The sequence below is a fragment of the Phodopus roborovskii genome, unplaced genomic scaffold (assembly GCF_943737965.1).
Source record: "Phodopus roborovskii unplaced genomic scaffold, PHOROB, whole genome shotgun sequence".
NCBI classification, from domain to species: Eukaryota; Metazoa; Chordata; class Mammalia; order Rodentia; family Cricetidae; genus Phodopus; species Phodopus roborovskii.
In genome coordinates, this window is record NW_026125562.1 from 2,771,158 (window position 1) to 2,788,050 (window position 16,893).

A 16,893-nucleotide genomic window follows, 5' to 3' on the forward strand; every position below is an offset into this window, starting at 1 on the left:
TGTGTAAATGCATGTGTGTCTCCATCAGGATATCTGTCGGCCACTGAATGCCACTCTTTTCCTACATGGAGCTATAGATGTTTTTTGTGGTATTTATAGCAGATTTTAAATAAGCAAGTATTCAGACAACACTTATTAGAGTACCTACTATGTGCTAAGGAATGTACTTTGTATGAAATTTCTTCTTAGAATAACTCAGGGCAGTAAAAAATTATCAGCTGGCATCTTTATCTACATTCAGTCTCATTCTTTAACTCATGATGGGAGGTGATCCCTTCTGTCCAGGGCCAGTCCCAATTATGGTCTGGGTGCTATTGTTTCTGACATTCTCAGGGATCACCTTCTCTGGCAACATTACTCATATCCACCCAACTGATCAATTTGGTCCCTACACTGTTTCCCCCATCCGTACAGAAAGAAGCATGCTTCACTTTCCTGCATGTCTAAGTGAAATCTTCCCGCATGTCATGTCCTCAATTAGATGAAACCCTAAATTTCCTCCGCTGTCACTCCATTCCTAGCAGATTTGAAATGAGTTGCCCGCATCTCTATGTCTGTTCCCTATAGTAATCGACTTCGATCCCACTTTGTCACCAAAACCTCAGTCGCCAGCGTTGAGTGACCCCTTTTTGCTCTCTTTCTCTCTCATCTGACCTCTCTGCCACATTTGACCCTGCTGAGCAGAGCTTCTTCAAACTGTTGCTCCTGTCCCCTTTCTCTCCTGTAGATGCTCCCTCCCGCCTCTCCTGCCTCTCTCCTGATCTGATGCTGGTGGCCTTGCAGGCTGTCCTCTCCCCTCCCTCCTCTGTCACTCTCCATCCTTTCCCGTGGTGAACTTGGGTTCATGATTCCAGTCCTTTCTTGTGAGTTCTCCCTCTCTCTCTCTCTCTCTCTCTCTCTCTCTCTCTCTCTCTCTCTCTGTGTGTGTGTGTGTGTGTGTGTGTGCGCGCGCGCACGCTTGTCTGCTGACGCAACATTTCCAAGAGGGGGACCCCAGGACTGGATTGTCTCCCTCCCTGCCTCACCCACTAGTAAAAATTAATCAGTAAATAAGTAAATAAAGCCAGACCTCCTCTGTTCCTTTTTTTTCCTGGTGCTAATACTGTCATGAATTCACTCAGGTCAAAAATGCTGCTGGAGTTGACAGGTCATATGTATATCTTTAGTGTTGCAATTAATTAAAAGTCAGTTTTACAGATCCAACTGACCCTCACAGCCTTAAAATACTTGGCTTTGCCTCAGTTCACAAAAGTTCCTTCTTTGTCAGAATCCATGTCTTTTAAAATAGATAGATCTTCATTAAATTAAATTAAAAAAAAAAGAAAAAAACTCTAAATTTGGCCACTATTTCTAAGTGGACTTAGAAGTGCATGTATCCTTGAAAACAACAGCCTCTAACATTTATTATTGAGGTACAGCATACCCCAGGCACTATCTGGAACCGTGTGTAATAAATTATTTGGTTTCCCTGGGTTCCCTGGGGGGGTAGGTACTGTTCTCAGAGAAAGCACTGTAAAGATGAGCAATTGGAGAATGTGCCAGAGTGACAGCCAGCAGGTAGCTGAGGCGGAATTTGAATCCAAACCAGTGGCTCACCTCCTCACTGCACTACCTGGCAAACTGCTGGCATTCTTCAGTAGCCGATCGCTTTCTGTCACTGTTGCTGAAAGGTGTAAAATGTCCTGAATAATCAGGACTTCGAGTAATTCTACATATGTGCCTGGAGTACACATTTGCTGGTTACCCAGGAATGATGATGACACTGGAGTAATACTTAGTCGCAAAGATTGGCTCCATCCACTTCCATTCCAGTTTACGTTGGAGTTTTCAACAACGTTGTAGATTTCCCTTCATTCTTTGAAACAAACAATGGCCTTAGCAACTTTATCTTCTTCTGATTCCTCTGATTATTTCATGTTCACTTCAGCAGCTTTATTATGTTATCTTTGAAATGTTTGGCTTTTTACGTGTCAACACAAATCACATTCCTTTGCTTTCTTTCTAGATAGTGGTTGAGCAACCATCCGAAACTCCTAGGAAGCTAATGACTCACCTAACAGAAAGCAATTACTAATGTGACTTTTGTCTCAGCTGCCAAGTGGTTTGTGTGGGTTTCCATGGTAACCCATCAGTATAACAAATGTCACAAACTAGCTCTGCAGCTTCTTTGATTTGTTTAGTTTGGATGGCTTTTTCCCAAGGTCTGTGTGTACACAGGAAAGATTACCACAGAAAAAGCTGAGTAATCGCCTTAGAAACACAAATATACTTTTTTGTTTTGGGGGAGTTTGGTTTTTTGGGGTTTTTTTTTTTTGTTTTGTTTTGTTTTTTCTTGTTTGTTTTGTTTTGTTTTTGAAACTTACTTTTTCCCCCTGCCTTGGTTTCCTGGATACTGTGAGTACAGGTGAGAGCCACAGTCTCAGGTAGAGATCTGAGGGAAGCAGATTTAAACTGGGACCGTTAAGGAGGCTCTTAAAATAATTCAAGGAACTGAAGTTAAGAGTCTGAATTAGGATAGTGGTGCTAGATGCAGGAAAGGGAATGGTTTCTGAGTAGTTAGAAAGTGATAGGCAGGAATTGGTAGTGGGTACCAGACACAATCCCTTTGGATTCTTTTCAGCTTAATGAAGCTGGACGAGTCACACAATTTCTCTCAATGGGATTGGGTCACAATGTATAAAATATCTAGCGTCTGGTGTATTGAAAGCACGCAGTAACTGCTGTCACCATTGTCATGAAAGGGGAAGTCAGCTGGTGGAAGTGGAACCTGTACACGTTTCTTTTTCCTCTGGAAGCTGCAATATCTTCATTAAAACCCATTCCGTATATGCGGCAATCCCTGCCCATACTTATATCACTATTCTCAACCTTATTTCTCCCAAGTCTACCAGGCTTGCTGTTGGCTTCCCACCCTAGATAAACTAGATAAATATGAAATGCTTCCCACTTGTTTTTTAAGGACAACATGTGCATGCAGAATTCACTTGGTGTCATTTTAAGATGCAGCTGTAATTGGGATCCAAAGGCCTGTGTGGCAAAGGCTTGTTCCCAGCGTGGCACTATTGAGAGGAAATGGGACCTTTAAGAGGTGGAGCCAAATGGGGGCATTTTGGGTCAACAGGAACCATGCTCCCAAAGGGATTGGGTAACTCTAGTCCATTCCTTCATTTTGCCTTCTAGCTGTGAAGGGAGAGGCTTTTCTTCCACCACATCTTCCCCCTACACTAGGCTGCCTTACCACAGGCCCAGTACAACGGAGTCGGTCAGTCCTGGACTGAACCCCAAAACAATGAAAGAATACCTCTTCTCTTTGTAAGTTGATTTGACTCAGAAATTGATTACAGTGATAGAAAGTTGACCAAAATGAGGCTGCTTAAATTTTGTGTATTAAACAATGAAGAGTATTCACAGAGTGAATGTTTAGAACAATTAGAAAATAATGGCTGTCAGTGTTAAGTACATTTGTAGTGCAGCCCAAATTGGTATCCTCCTCCTGCAGTCTCCTCAGTATGGAGATTACAAGTGTGGGTCACCATAATGGCACTCCTACATGTAACGTCATTCAGATTTATTTGGTTGCTAAACTAGTTACCAGTTTTCTGTCCCTGGATGCTTGTTTCTTGTCTTCCTGTGAGATTATGCCTTAAACAGACAAAACTTGGTGAGTCTGGGGGAGAAAGTGGACGCTATCTTTAGCCAGAAGTTTATATTTTCTAAGGATAATAAATTAGCATGTTTTTTTTTAAAAAAAAAAAAAAAAAAAAAAAAAAGAAGTGTTCTTTGGGAGGTGGTGGTGCCTGCCTTTAATGCCAGTGCTCTGGAGGCAGAGGTAGATTGATCTGCAAGTTTGAGGCCAGCCTGATCTACAGAGCAAAGTTCCAGGACAGGCAGAGAAACCCTGTCTTGAAAAAACAAAATAAAACAAAAAATATTGTTCTTGATAGCTGATTCCTACACCAGTGGTATTAGGGACAGAAACAAACAAACCTTGATATATATTCCTGAAGGACCCAGCTCATCAGTATATCTGCATGCCTTTCTTGGGAGCTCCAGGTACATGGCTGATGCTTTCAAGTTTTGGGACCAAGTGATGTTAGGAGAAAAACAGTAATTAAAAATTCTGTGTGTGTTTTTTTTTTAATTATTTTCATGATTTTTCTGGGCATTTTCAAAGTTAATCTATAAAACCAAACTCAGTGATCTTAATACACATTCACTTATTCATGGAGGCAGCTACAAGTTGACACACTATTGAAGTCACCCTATTTGTCCTTTTCTCCAACCTTAATCTAAATTTTTATGACACCCATCGGTCTCTATTGCTCCAGAGAAGTGATCCTACTGTGTACTTTCTTAAGAAGATCAACCTCACCATACCTGTGCTCTCAGGGACCATCACAGAGGAGGGGGTGGGGAGACTGTGACATAAGACAAGACTGACATTGTAAGACAGAGGTCAGGAAGGACTGGACAGAAACGGTGTTTTCTGCTCTGACAGTACTACTGCAATCTTGACCTCCCAGAAGCTGTGCTTGTCTGCACACAATCAAGCCAGTCGGCATTCCAGCATGGAGTAGGGAAGGACTCAAGGTCCCTCCCCCCTGAGGAGCCAGGGGTGACACTTCTGGGATATGGGATATTAGTTTTATTTAGGGATGTGGCTCCTGGTAGGTCAGTCATGCTCCGTTATGACTCTACACCAATGAGTATTTGAGCTGTACAAATTGGATTCCGTTGATTATTAAAAAAACAAAAAACAAAAAACAAAAAAAACATGAAGTTGGGAGGTATGACTGGGTGTGGGAGAAGTAGGAGTAAATATGATCAAAATACATTTTATATTCCATGTGTGAAATTCTCAAGAATTAATACAAATATTAAGGCCAGGTGTGATGTTGCTTAGGAGGTGGAGGCAAGTTGATCTCTTGGAATTCAAGGCCAACCTTGAGTTCTAGCCGATGAGACTATATAACGAGACCCTGCCTCAAAAAAAGAAAAAAAAAAGCTCCTTGCCTATATTAACTGGACTAATGAGTAATCTAGAAAACATCCGTTCTCTTGCTTTATCCATTTTTCTCTATTTATGACCCATCCACAGAGTAATTATTTTTGCTTTCTAATGCTAAATCTCTTGGACCTACCCAGTAAAGAGAACAGCTTGTATAAAAGCCAGAAAATCTGAAAGAGGAAAGTTGTTAGAAAAATAGCAGATTTCGTCTGTGGACAAGGGGCTTCTAGTTAAACAGGCTTGGCTTACATGTGATTCCTACACTCACACCCTCAATAACATTGATTTAACTTCTCTACTTAATCTCCTGGTCTGTGTGGTGAGGGAAGTACCAGCTACATTTTAGAGTAGCTGTGAGATTAAGCATCATGTTGTAAACTCTGAACTGGTAGTTCATGTTGCTGGACTAGACAGAAACTAAAGTACTTGTGTGTATTTCTGTCTCTTGCACAAAGTCCTACAAGGTTAGGAATTCTGCCCTTCTCCTTGAATTTTAAGCATTTAGAAGTGTACCCAACACAGAGAAAAATAAATGTACATTGAGTGAGTGGTGAAGAATCGCTTTAAACTGAATGAGAAGTAAATTAATTTCTGTATTTCTAATGGCCAATTATTCCTGTCCCATGCCTGCAAATACTGACTTGTTACATTTATATGTATTCCTGTGTGTGCTTGAGTTTGGAAGCCCAGCGTGATGTCAGGTGGCACCCTGAGATGCTCTGACACTTACATAGAGAGTCAGGTTCTCTAGCTGCACCCAGAGCTTGCCCTTCTGGTCAGTGTACGCCAGGGAGTCCCTGTCTCTCAAATGGTGGAATGACAGGACCCAGATTTTACATGATCTAAAGTCTAGCCCTCGTGCCTGCAGAGCCACCATTTACTCATCTTTCCAGCATCTGAAAATACTGACATCTGCATAGCTTCGTGAAATGGTGACTAGACCTGAGGGAAATGGTGAGTGGTTTTAACAAGTAATTAACGGGCTTTTTTGGTTTTTGTTTCCCTTATCCAGGGAGGTGGTGCAAGCAAACTGTGTTCGCTGGAGAAAGAAATTCTCATTTATGTGCAAAATGAGTGCCAGTGCCTCCACCGGCATCCTGGACCCTTGCATCTACAGAGTGTCTGTACGGAAGGTATAAAAATAGCCCATTATTCCTCCTCTTTCAGAAACCATAATTAGCTAAAGGCACTGACTCCCTTTATTTAGATCCGCTTTAACAGTAGAATTTAACTTCACACTTACAGCAATAAAATTAAATTTCTATGGAAAATATGGTGGAAAACCTCAGGTTATTACCCAAGAGTCAAAAATCTTTCTCCTCAGAAATACTGCACATAATGAGTGTTAACCACATCTGTCGTAGTTTGGGAGTGTGCATATCTGTATTCTGTCATTTGTCAAAGTTCTGTCCTTCCCTCTTTTACAACAATGTTTTCATTAATTCTTTGAAAATTTCATACAATGTACTGTAGCATACTTATACTCCTCCCCTGCCCTTCTTCACATAGCCTCTCCTTCACTGCCCCACCCACCCAGCTTTGAGTTTCCTATTTGTTTTGTTTAATCCAGTCCCGTTTGTGTTGTCCCACTGCTCTCGGGAGTGGGGCCTGCCCTGCAATGTGCTGCAACATTAAAGAAAACTGACTGTCCCTCTCACGGCAGCTATCAAATGCCGTTATCTCCCCGCTAGCCAACTAGTTAGATTTTTTTCCCACTTCCCTCCCCTGTGCTGGGATTTGCCTGGATTAAGACTGTACAGGTCTTGTGTTTCCTTGTCATTGTCACTGTGAGTTCTTACGTGCATCTGTCCTATTATGTCCTTCGAATCGCCCTCCATGTCTGGCTCTTCCGGTCTTTCTGGCCCTCTTCTGCATAAATCCCCGAGCCTGTGGGGATACACGTGCACTATAGATGCCCCATTCGTGATGCACACTCCCAAGTTCCTTATTCTCTGCATATTGACCTGTTGAAGGTCTCTGGGTTAATTACCATCTATTGTAAGGAACAGCTTCTCTGATGAGCACTAAGAGAGGCTCTGATCTGGAGTTCAGGGCCAGATTCCACCAAACCTCTGTTCTTTAAAAGGTATTCTTCTGGGGAGTTTGTTCAGTTATGTCTAATAGCAGCCCTGGAATTGGGTGTCCTTTTCTCTGTGTTCAGAAAAACTAAGGCTCAGAGAAATGAAGTAACTTGCCCAATTTTACATTGTTAATAAATGGTAATGGGAAGGCTCTGTCCTTGTTCATATGTATTTTATTTTGTTTTCATATATGAGGATATATATATAGATAGATATAGTGTTTTCATATACATATATACATATGTATCCTCATATATGAAAACAAAATACATATGAACTATATATATGATCCTAAATTTTTTAATAAAAAGAAGAATCTGTTAATCACTGCTTCTAATGAATTAACTACCATATTTAAAATATAAACTTTATAACCAAGAATGGTAGTGGCAAGTCTGTAATCATAGCAACTGGAGAGGCAGAGACAAGAGAATGCCAAGTTCAAGGCTAGCCAGAGCTACATAGCAAATTTAAGACGAGTCTAGGGTAGGTCATATGACCCCACCTTGAAAAACAAAAACCCAAATGTGCATTTTACATTTTATACATGTTGTTGCTGATTTTTCCTGAAAGAATGGCTCACTTTATAGCTCAAGATGGCCTGGAATTCACATGTAGACTGGACTTATCTCAAACTCATGACATATATATATATATATATATATATATATATATATATATATATATTAAGTTATCAGAGTACATGTAAGTCTTTTCCACACTCCAGTCTTGCATCTTTCTGTATCAGATTAAAAAGCTATAGTCTTAGATTTGTTGTCCCATGTTTTGAATGAATTGATAGCAGTATGATGTATGTGGCTTTATTCCAACCTTTTTAGTATTGTTTAATACACTCAGAATATAATAAATACATGTGTGCAGAAATGATTTTACAAATTTAAGACTTTATGAAACTAGCTGTGTTTGGAGCAATAGTAATTGAGTGGAGGCTTTTGCAGAGGAATTGTGGTCATCAAGGGCAGACTTTTATACCAACAGACACAATTATACCAATCTGCCTTTGAGCCCCAAGCATGCCACTTACCACCTGTGAGATCTTAGACAGTTATGGTATAAAATCTCTACATACAAATAAGGCAGTATTCCTTGATTCTTCATTAATATAGGAATTAGCTGACAAAACGAAGCCTACCTTCATCTTGCTGCTTTAACTGCTGCTGTCCATTCATTGAAAACCTTCTGAATGGAGTTCTAATTATGATGCTTAAAGGATGATGAGCTAGTCTTCGGATGCTAAGGAAAAGAAAGGATATAGTTACAAATTAAATAAGCTCAAGCTCTAGTAAACCAAATAGAAACTGTAAATTCCAGTGGCGCTAGGACATACCTCAAATAATGCCTTTCTCATATCATGGAGCTTTGGTATATTCATTAGGATATATCTTAGTTTGCTTTCTTTTGCTGTGATAAACATCATGGCCCAAGTAACTTAAAGAGGGAAGGGTTTATTTAGTCTTACAGTGTACAGCATGAAGAGAAGTCAGGGCAGGAACTGGAGGCAGGAACTGAAACAGAAGCCATGGAAGAATGTTGCCCGCTAGCTTGCTCTCTGTGGCTTACTCAGCCCAGTTTCTTATACACCTCAGCCCAGGGGTACCACCACCCACTGTGAGCTGAGCTACCTGCACACATGCACACACGCACATGTGCACGCACACACATATAGACACACACACACACACACACACACACACGCCCGCATGCACACATGCACGTACACATACAGACACAGACACACATGCACAGCCCAATCATTGGAAATGCCCCCACAGACCTATAGATGTACAGGCAATCTGATGGAGGTATTTTCTCAATTGAGGTTTCCTCTTCCCAGATGACCTGAGTTTGTGTCGAGTTGACAAAAAACTAACCAGCATAAAATACATATGTTAAACTGCTAAAACAGACCCAAAAAGTCAAAGGCTTAAACAAAATGGTATAGAAGTTGCTTTCTGAACCTGAGATAAAGGGGACAGCTCCAGTGTTGTTCTCTCTTGATTAGTAACATGGGAACACACATGATTCAAAAATGGTGCATGTGTCTTTTGTACACATCCCTCTGGTTAGAACAAAACTAAAAGGCTGTGACTGTCATCCATAGTGGGTTAGTAGGTTCTAATGTGTCAGAAGAGAGGTTGGGAAGTCACCAGTAGTCTTCTGCTGTATTGACTACTCTGGGCATTGAGAAATGGGTAACAGAAAGCAAAAGTTTAGCAAAATAAAATTAGTTTAGTACCCATAAATGCCACACATAAAAAATTAAGGGGGAACAGAATAGTTTAGGGAAGAACAATTGGTTTAGAAAACTGAGGAGGCATCTCTGCTCTCTGCCCCTCCCCAGCACTAGGGTGGCAGGCACATATGGCCACACCTAGCTTTTTGGGTGTGTGCTGGGTATCTGAACTTGGTAGGTCCTCATACTTGTGCAACTCTTTCCAACTGAGCTATCTCCCCAGCATGTTGTTTGGTAGGTGGGTAGGTGGGTGGGAGGGTGGATTGGTTGTTGGGGTTTTGAGACAGGACCTGATGATCCTCCTGTCTCTACCTCCCAAGGGCAGAGAGTATGGGCATATACCACCATGCCCAAATCATTGGGAGATTCTAATAAGGAGAGTCATGGTCTTTTATAAGATGATGATGATGATGATGATGAAAGTTGGCTTTAATATCTCAAAGTTAAAATGCTTAAGTTTGCGGTAGTAGTTTTACACAAAGATGAGCATTATTTTGAGCAACCAGATACCCAACTAAAAGTGCAGGACTGTATTACATGGAAAGAAAGAGCAGACACTTAAAGTATAGCTAGCATCCTTTCTGCAGAAGCTAAGTAAAGGAGTGGATGCAGGAAAGAGAGGCAGGAGGAACAGTAGCCAGGGAAGCAGGAGGGAGACAGGGCAATGTGGTGTCAGAGAGGTACAGAGAGGAAAATGATGTGAGAAAGGAGTTCAGTGGTCAGGCCTGTCACGTGATGAGAGGCTAAGATGGAGACGGAGCTTTTAGTTCTAACAAAATTAAGAGTGCTAGGAACCTTTTTTTTTTTTCTTAATAACTTATTTAACTTCATTTTATGTGCAATGCTGTGAAGGTGTCAGATCCCCTTGAACCAGAGGTACAGACAGTTGTGAGCTGCCATGTGGGTGCTGGGAATTAAACCTGGGTCCTCTGGAAGAACAGTCAGTGCTCTCAACCGCTGAGCCGTCTCTCCAGCCCATGATCACTAGGAATCTTGAGCTCCTAGAGAGGGAAAATGAGGACGAATCCGGTTGGAGAGAGTTGACTAGAAAAGAATGCAGCCGGTAGAGGTTTGATTGTTTGTGTGTTTATTCTTCTCATACATTACATCCAGACCACAGTTTACCCTCCCTCTACTCCTCCAGTCCCCAGTGGTCAGAAGTCTTTTGAATTTTGACCATAGAAGAACAGCAATGGAAATAATAAAGTTGAGGATCCAAGGGCATTTCCTTCTGTTTCAGAATGGCACCAGTAAGGGGTGTGAAGTGACCCAGTGAAGAAGAAAAGGTGATAATTCATGTGGAATAGAAGTAGTGGCAGGAGCCAGCACTTGGGAGGCAGAGACAGGCAGATCTCGTGTGAGTTCGAGGCTAGCCTGGTCTACGGAGGTAGTTCCAGGACAGACTCCAAAGCTATAGAGAAACCCTGTCTCAAAAAAAACAAAACAAACAAAACAAAACAAAAGAAATAGTGGCAGGAACAGGAAAGAATTGCAGATATTTGTAAGTAATAATAGAGCTCCCTGTAGACTGTCTGGATTTACTTAAAGTCACTGTGCGAAAGATAGAAGTGATAGATAATGCTTCAGTATCGGAGTTGCAAAAAAGAAGGGACAATTCTCTCAGTAAAAAATGTTTTTAAAGTGGCTCTAGTGAAAGGAAGTTTGTCTGTGATGATAGAAGGAAACGGAGTACACAGTGTGGGAGGCATTGTTCTAAGCACTTTACTCTTAATCCTCACAGATGTGCATTGTCCTAAATTCAAAATAGTGACCTAGCGTCCTGGCTCTGGGAAACTGAGGTGAGATACTTGAGCTCCAGGAGCTCAAGGCCAGTCTGTGCAATATAGAGAAACTCCATATCAAAAACTGACTACATAAGTAAAGCTTCAAGAAAAGTGAAAAGTTTGCTCACTTTTAAGGTGTTATCAATTTGACTAGTTGGATTTAAAGCCCTTCTATTTTTATTGTCTGTGACATTTACTAGCATTTAATGTCTACTTCAGAATTATTTGACTTACATTGGGTCTTAAATCATTCATCATGTGATATCCTCACAGTGGTTTTTTTTTTTTTTTATTTGCAGGAATTAAAAGGTGGCAAAGCTTATGCAAAGGTAAATAGATGTTCTCTACTCTTTTTTGCAGTTCATAATGTTGCTATTGCAATCTGTAGCCTTTGAATTGTTACTCAAACTTGACTCATTTTAAGTAAAGCAAATTGGAGATTGAATAATTGGATCACAATACTCTTTTGGGAGAAATGGCTCAGTAGTGAGGAACACTGGCAGTTCTTCCAAAGGACCCGGGTTCTGTTCCAGCACACAAAGTGACGGTAACTGCCTCTTTTGACCTCTTCAGGCACTGCGTGCACATGGTAGAAACACACACGCAGACAAATACCCATACACATAATAAAAATGAATGACTCCTTTAAAAGAAAATAATAATAATGTTCTGGAAGCTTATTATGGGTTTAGCCTCCCTACTAGAGAATGTTCTCTGGTTTTCTTGACTCTATGGCTTACTAATGATACAAAACAAGTAGATAGAAGATATTGCTGCTCCAGGATTGGTTAATACACTGACTAAGGAATGTGGTCAGGGATCCATTATCCCCTTTCCCTCTGTGATGGCTTTATTCTTGATCAACACTACACACCTGGACATTAGGTGTCTAGTTACTCAAGTTTTTCAACACAATTCATGTGCAGAAAATCCCCTAGCTGGTCTCTGTGTGGTATTTTTGTTGAGTAAGAAAGCATTTCCTAGATGCTCTCAGAGGACTCCCCTATATGTTTTAATGAATATAACTAGACCATATATGCACCCCAACCACCTGTGGCCATAGGAATGGATTGCTGTTGTTGAGCAAGACTGACCACAATGTAGCAATGTGATGGGTCCCTCTGTTTGCACAAGGATAATTAAGAAGATTGAATCTCTGGGGGAAATGGAGTTTGAGCAAGGACTATGGGGTACTTAGTGTTGGGCAGGCAAACAGCAAGGTCTGTTGCTGGTAACTGTTCATACATTTTATTCTTTTCTAAGAGCTCTTAAAACCATATTCTCTCGCCTTTTGTGAAACTATTGCCTTAGCTTATGCCTGCCTGCATCATTTTCTATTGACAGCCCCTTTTGGCCTCCTGCTTAGTCTGTTTCCTCTGTTGTCTAACCCCACCTTCATTAGTCCCGCCAGAGTGATCTTCCTAAAATAAAACATGATATATCATTCCCCACTTTTAGTTCTTCAGTAGCTATTCACTGACTTAAAGAAAATTGGAAATTCTATAAGCTAATAAATAAGATCCATTTTTGTTTGCAAATCATTTCTGCTGCCTCATCTCTTCTGCCTGCCACCTGTGTTCTCTGTTTCTGTCCTTTCTCTCTCACCCCTTATTCTTGCGGGCATACTGCCATCATAAACTTCCTAGAGCCTCTCATGCTATTTTAGCTTCTTTGCCTTGTGACTTGACACCATGCATGTATTCCTCCCTCCCCTTGTCTTTTCAACTCGTGTATCGTTAAAGATTCCGCTTAGTCATGCCTTCCCACTGAGAACTCTTCTCTCTTCCAATTGTGTCATCCTTTACCACAGCACCTCCAGGCAGTACTATAGGATAGCTCTGGAAGAGCATAAAATAGACCTTGGGTTTCATCATCCCCAGCACCAGAAAAGGGAAAAACTTTCTATGTTCCTAATTATTGTCTAATGTTACCTGAAATACAAATGTTAAAAAATATCTTCTAAATAAGTTAATGTCTTCCATGAATGTGGTATATATGTATGGCATATTTATGAAACACATACACATAGCTATTCCTGTGACGGTTATCTTGGTGAAGCCAAAGAAAGTCATAAAGAGATATGGATTCTCTGGCACCATGCTTTAAAGTCTGTGATGAGAGTCCTTTGAAGTCAGAATATGTTTTCCTGTTCCCCTTGTTCTCCTGGGTCTATGTAAGAGTATGACACATAAAAGGTACATTGGCATGTCACTTTTGGGTTTTGCTGCTGTAAGAAAGAACAGACAGAATGGCATAAACAAAATACATTTAGTTCTCAGCATTCTAGATGCCGAGAAGCCTGAGGCCATAATACCAACAGATCTAGCATCTGTGGAGAGCCTACTTCCTGGTTTGCAGATGGTGGGCTCCTCAGTATGTCATTGTGTGGCAGATTTCAGAGCAAGCATGCAAGTTCTGTCCTCTGTTTAAGGTGCATTCATCCAGACCTTAGTGTACAAGTCAGCCGTAGAGCACATACTGAGAAATGTGCAAGGCCCTGGAATTGGTTCCCAGCACTAAAAGGAGAGTAGATGGTAGGGAACACTTTGATTGGGATGTAAAAAAAAATTAATTTTAAAACCTACTGAAATAATGCTCCAATATGCAATTAAAACCATCCTCTTGTATGCCCCTAAAAGTGGGTCTAGAGCGATGACTCATAGGGAAGATGCTTGCTGCACAAGTGTAAAAATCTGCATTTAGATCCCCTAGAATATGTAAACCCAGAATATCTGTGCTACAATGAGACAGGAAGTAAAGACAGGAGGATCCCTGCAGGCCAGCTAGCCTAGCATGTACAGCACAGTGGCAAATAACAAAGGGCCCTGCCTCAAACATGGTGGAAGGTGAAGACCAAAGCCTGAGGTTGCCCTCTGACCTCTGCACACGCACTATTGGATGTGCACACCTATGTATATATAAACATACCACATACATTATACACAAAAAAACAACCTTGAAACAAACAAGGTCAGCAATGTTTGCAACATATTATACAGCTTATTACATGTTCTTAGAGATGTGCTTAATTCACTTTTTGTAGAAGTAAACTACTAAAAGAATAATGATATAAGGGGCACACTTGAACAGTGAATCTGGGTTAAGCAACATCAGAGGAAAAACTGGAGCAAGCTTTGATAATGGCAGGAAATGGCATTTCTGGGTAGCAAGGTAAAAGAGGAACAAGTTTCAACTGAACTCCTGAGTAGCGACAGAGAGGGTAGGTGTGGGTCAGGCAGTGAGCCAGGGAAACAGCAGCTTCCGTAGAGAGACTCAGCTGAAGGATGGTTGGTTAGCAGGAAGATGAGGGAGGAAAAGATGCCCCTACTAAAGAAGGGAAAAGGCTCACCTGAGTCCTCGTGAGTGTGTGGAGAATGAGAACTTACCCTGTAATGATCTCCAGTCCCTGGTGGCTAACTCAGCATAGGGCAGGATCCAGTATAGAGGAGTGGGAGTCTGTACATGGCTGCACATGAGCACAATTGCCTGTTATCCCCACGGTACAATGTGAGTGTAGGTGTTAGTGTGAGTGATTTTGCCTTTTGATGTGCCTTAGTTATACTATCACAGTCATATGTTTATTTTAATGTGTACTGAAATGTATTCAGCACAGCACATCAAATCCATGATAAAAGATGAGTAGGTAGTAGATTTTTATTAAAAAGCAACTAAATTAAGGACCCATATAAAATAAAGCAGGTAGGAGTAAGAAGACAAGAACTGAAAGGTTTGAGAAAAACTCATGGGTTGAATGTCTATTTTAAGGAGATATAGTAGAGCCTACTAGATAGTCTATTAATATGATTCTCTTTCTTTTCATAGCTGGGCTTTGCAGATCTAAACCTGGCAGAGTTTGCTGGATCAGGAAATACCACTCGTCGCTGTTTACTGGAAGGCTACGATACCAAAAATACAAGACAGGACAATTCCATTCTTAAAGTAAGCCCTCTTCAAGATTTACATGCCAATAAAAGAGATTTTCTGCATCTAACTAAGCACAGGTACCTGTTGTCATGGATACAATGGGACTCCATACTAAGATCATGAACCTCTACACCTCTAGAGAAAGACCCTTCCAAGCCATAGAAGCAGTGAAAAATAATGATCACCTTTATGGTCCAGTGTGTTTCTCATTGGTGCTGTGAACAAATACACCACCACTACAACAGAATGCTTGTTGGGGAGAGGGAACATGATGATTAGATACACGGCTTAAAGGACAGATAGCTATCTTCAGGGCTAGGAAGCTAACTTAGTAGTTAAGAACAGTTACTACACAGCCACGCAGAGCTGAGTTCAGATCCCAGTACATGTAAGAAGACAGAGATGGTTTTGCTCCTACCTGTAACCCCGGTGCTGTGGGAAGTAGAATCAGAAAGGTTGCTAGAGCTCCTGGCTGCCAACCTAGCTGTAAAATGCAAGCCCCCAGCTCGGGGAGAGAGCTTGCCACAAAGGGATAAGGCTAAAAGTGAAAAGAGGACCTCTGGTGCCCTCCTCTGAGTTTTGTGTATGCACAGGCTTGTGCACTGACACACACATTTGCCTATATGTAACCAGTGAAGTGACACGCAGAGCCACTCATGGACATCTCCTTATTTCTCCAGATCTCATCAGGGGCCATGTGTTCAGGTAATCACAAAGAATGTATGCTTCATGAGCTTGGTGGAAATGTTAAATTAGATCCATTGGGGAAATATTCAGAAAATATCTTATACCAAGAAGAATCTTTGCTGCACTTTTACTTAACTAGTGAGTTGCCTAAGAAGAAGAAAGATAGCTATTTAAATACCAAGTGGTTTTTATTGAAAAGTTAGTTAAGTGAAGAATTACTTTATACCTACAGTTTCAACTTTGTTTTTAGTGAACATTTAGCACACTTCAGCATCTTTAAGAAAGGTGAGATGTGGAGAGGAAAATAATAAAGAAGATGAGGAAATGTTAGGTATTGTGGTTCATACCTGTAATTAAAGCCCTTGAGAGGTGGAGACAAGGAAGATCAGGGGTTCAAGGCTACCCTTAGCCACATAATCCCTGTCTCAAAACCAAGGTAGGAGCCAGGTAGTGGTGCATGCCTTGAATCCCAGTGGTTGGGAGGCAGAGGAAGCCAGATCTCTGTGAGTTCAAGGCAAGCCTGGTCTACAGAGGTGAGATCCAGGACAGCCAGGACTACACAGTGAAACCCTACCTCAAAAAACCTAAATAAACAAACAAGCCAATGAAGGAAAAGAGGAAATTAAGAGAGCACCACACTATGAACTTCGAGTCTGTTTGATTTTGTTGATATATACCTCTGAAAACATCTCAGGGCACTTGTACATACCCCACCCCACCCCCATGAGATTGGCGGGTCTAGATAGACGGTGTCTTAGTTAAGCTTTCTATTGCTGTGAAGAGACACCACGACCATGGCAACGCTTATAAAGGAAAACATTTAAGTGGGCTGGCTTACAGCCCATCATGGTGAGGCATGGCAGAATGCAGGCAGATGTGGTGGTGGAGAAGGAGCTGAAAGTCATACATCTTGATCTGAAGACGGTAGGAGACTGTCACACTGGCAGACTTGAGCTTGTAAGACCTCAAAGCCCACCTTCACAGTGATGCACTTCCTCCAACAAGGCCACACCTCCTAATAGTTCCACTCCCTAAGGGACAGTCATTCAAACAATGGTCTATGGAGGCCATTCTTATTCACACCACTACACATGGGGAACCGTTTTTATCCCTGTTTTATAAAGGAGACAGTGAGACTCGGAAGGCTAGGTGCCT

At 41.3% G+C, this 16,893-nt stretch overlaps 1 protein-coding gene across 1 annotated transcript in view; it reads left to right on the top strand.

The window, feature by feature from the left end:
- Eeig2 (EEIG family member 2) overlaps positions 1–16,893 on the top strand; it is a 46,613-nt gene that overhangs the window by 15,229 nt on the left and 14,491 nt on the right. Inside the window, exons 2-4 of the mRNA XM_051177697.1 lie at positions 6,021–6,141; positions 11,427–11,456; positions 14,950–15,066. Of these exons, the coding sequence (XP_051033654.1) occupies positions 6,021–6,141; positions 11,427–11,456; positions 14,950–15,066 (268 nt within the window). The remainder of the gene's footprint in view (positions 1–6,020; positions 6,142–11,426; positions 11,457–14,949; positions 15,067–16,893) is intronic.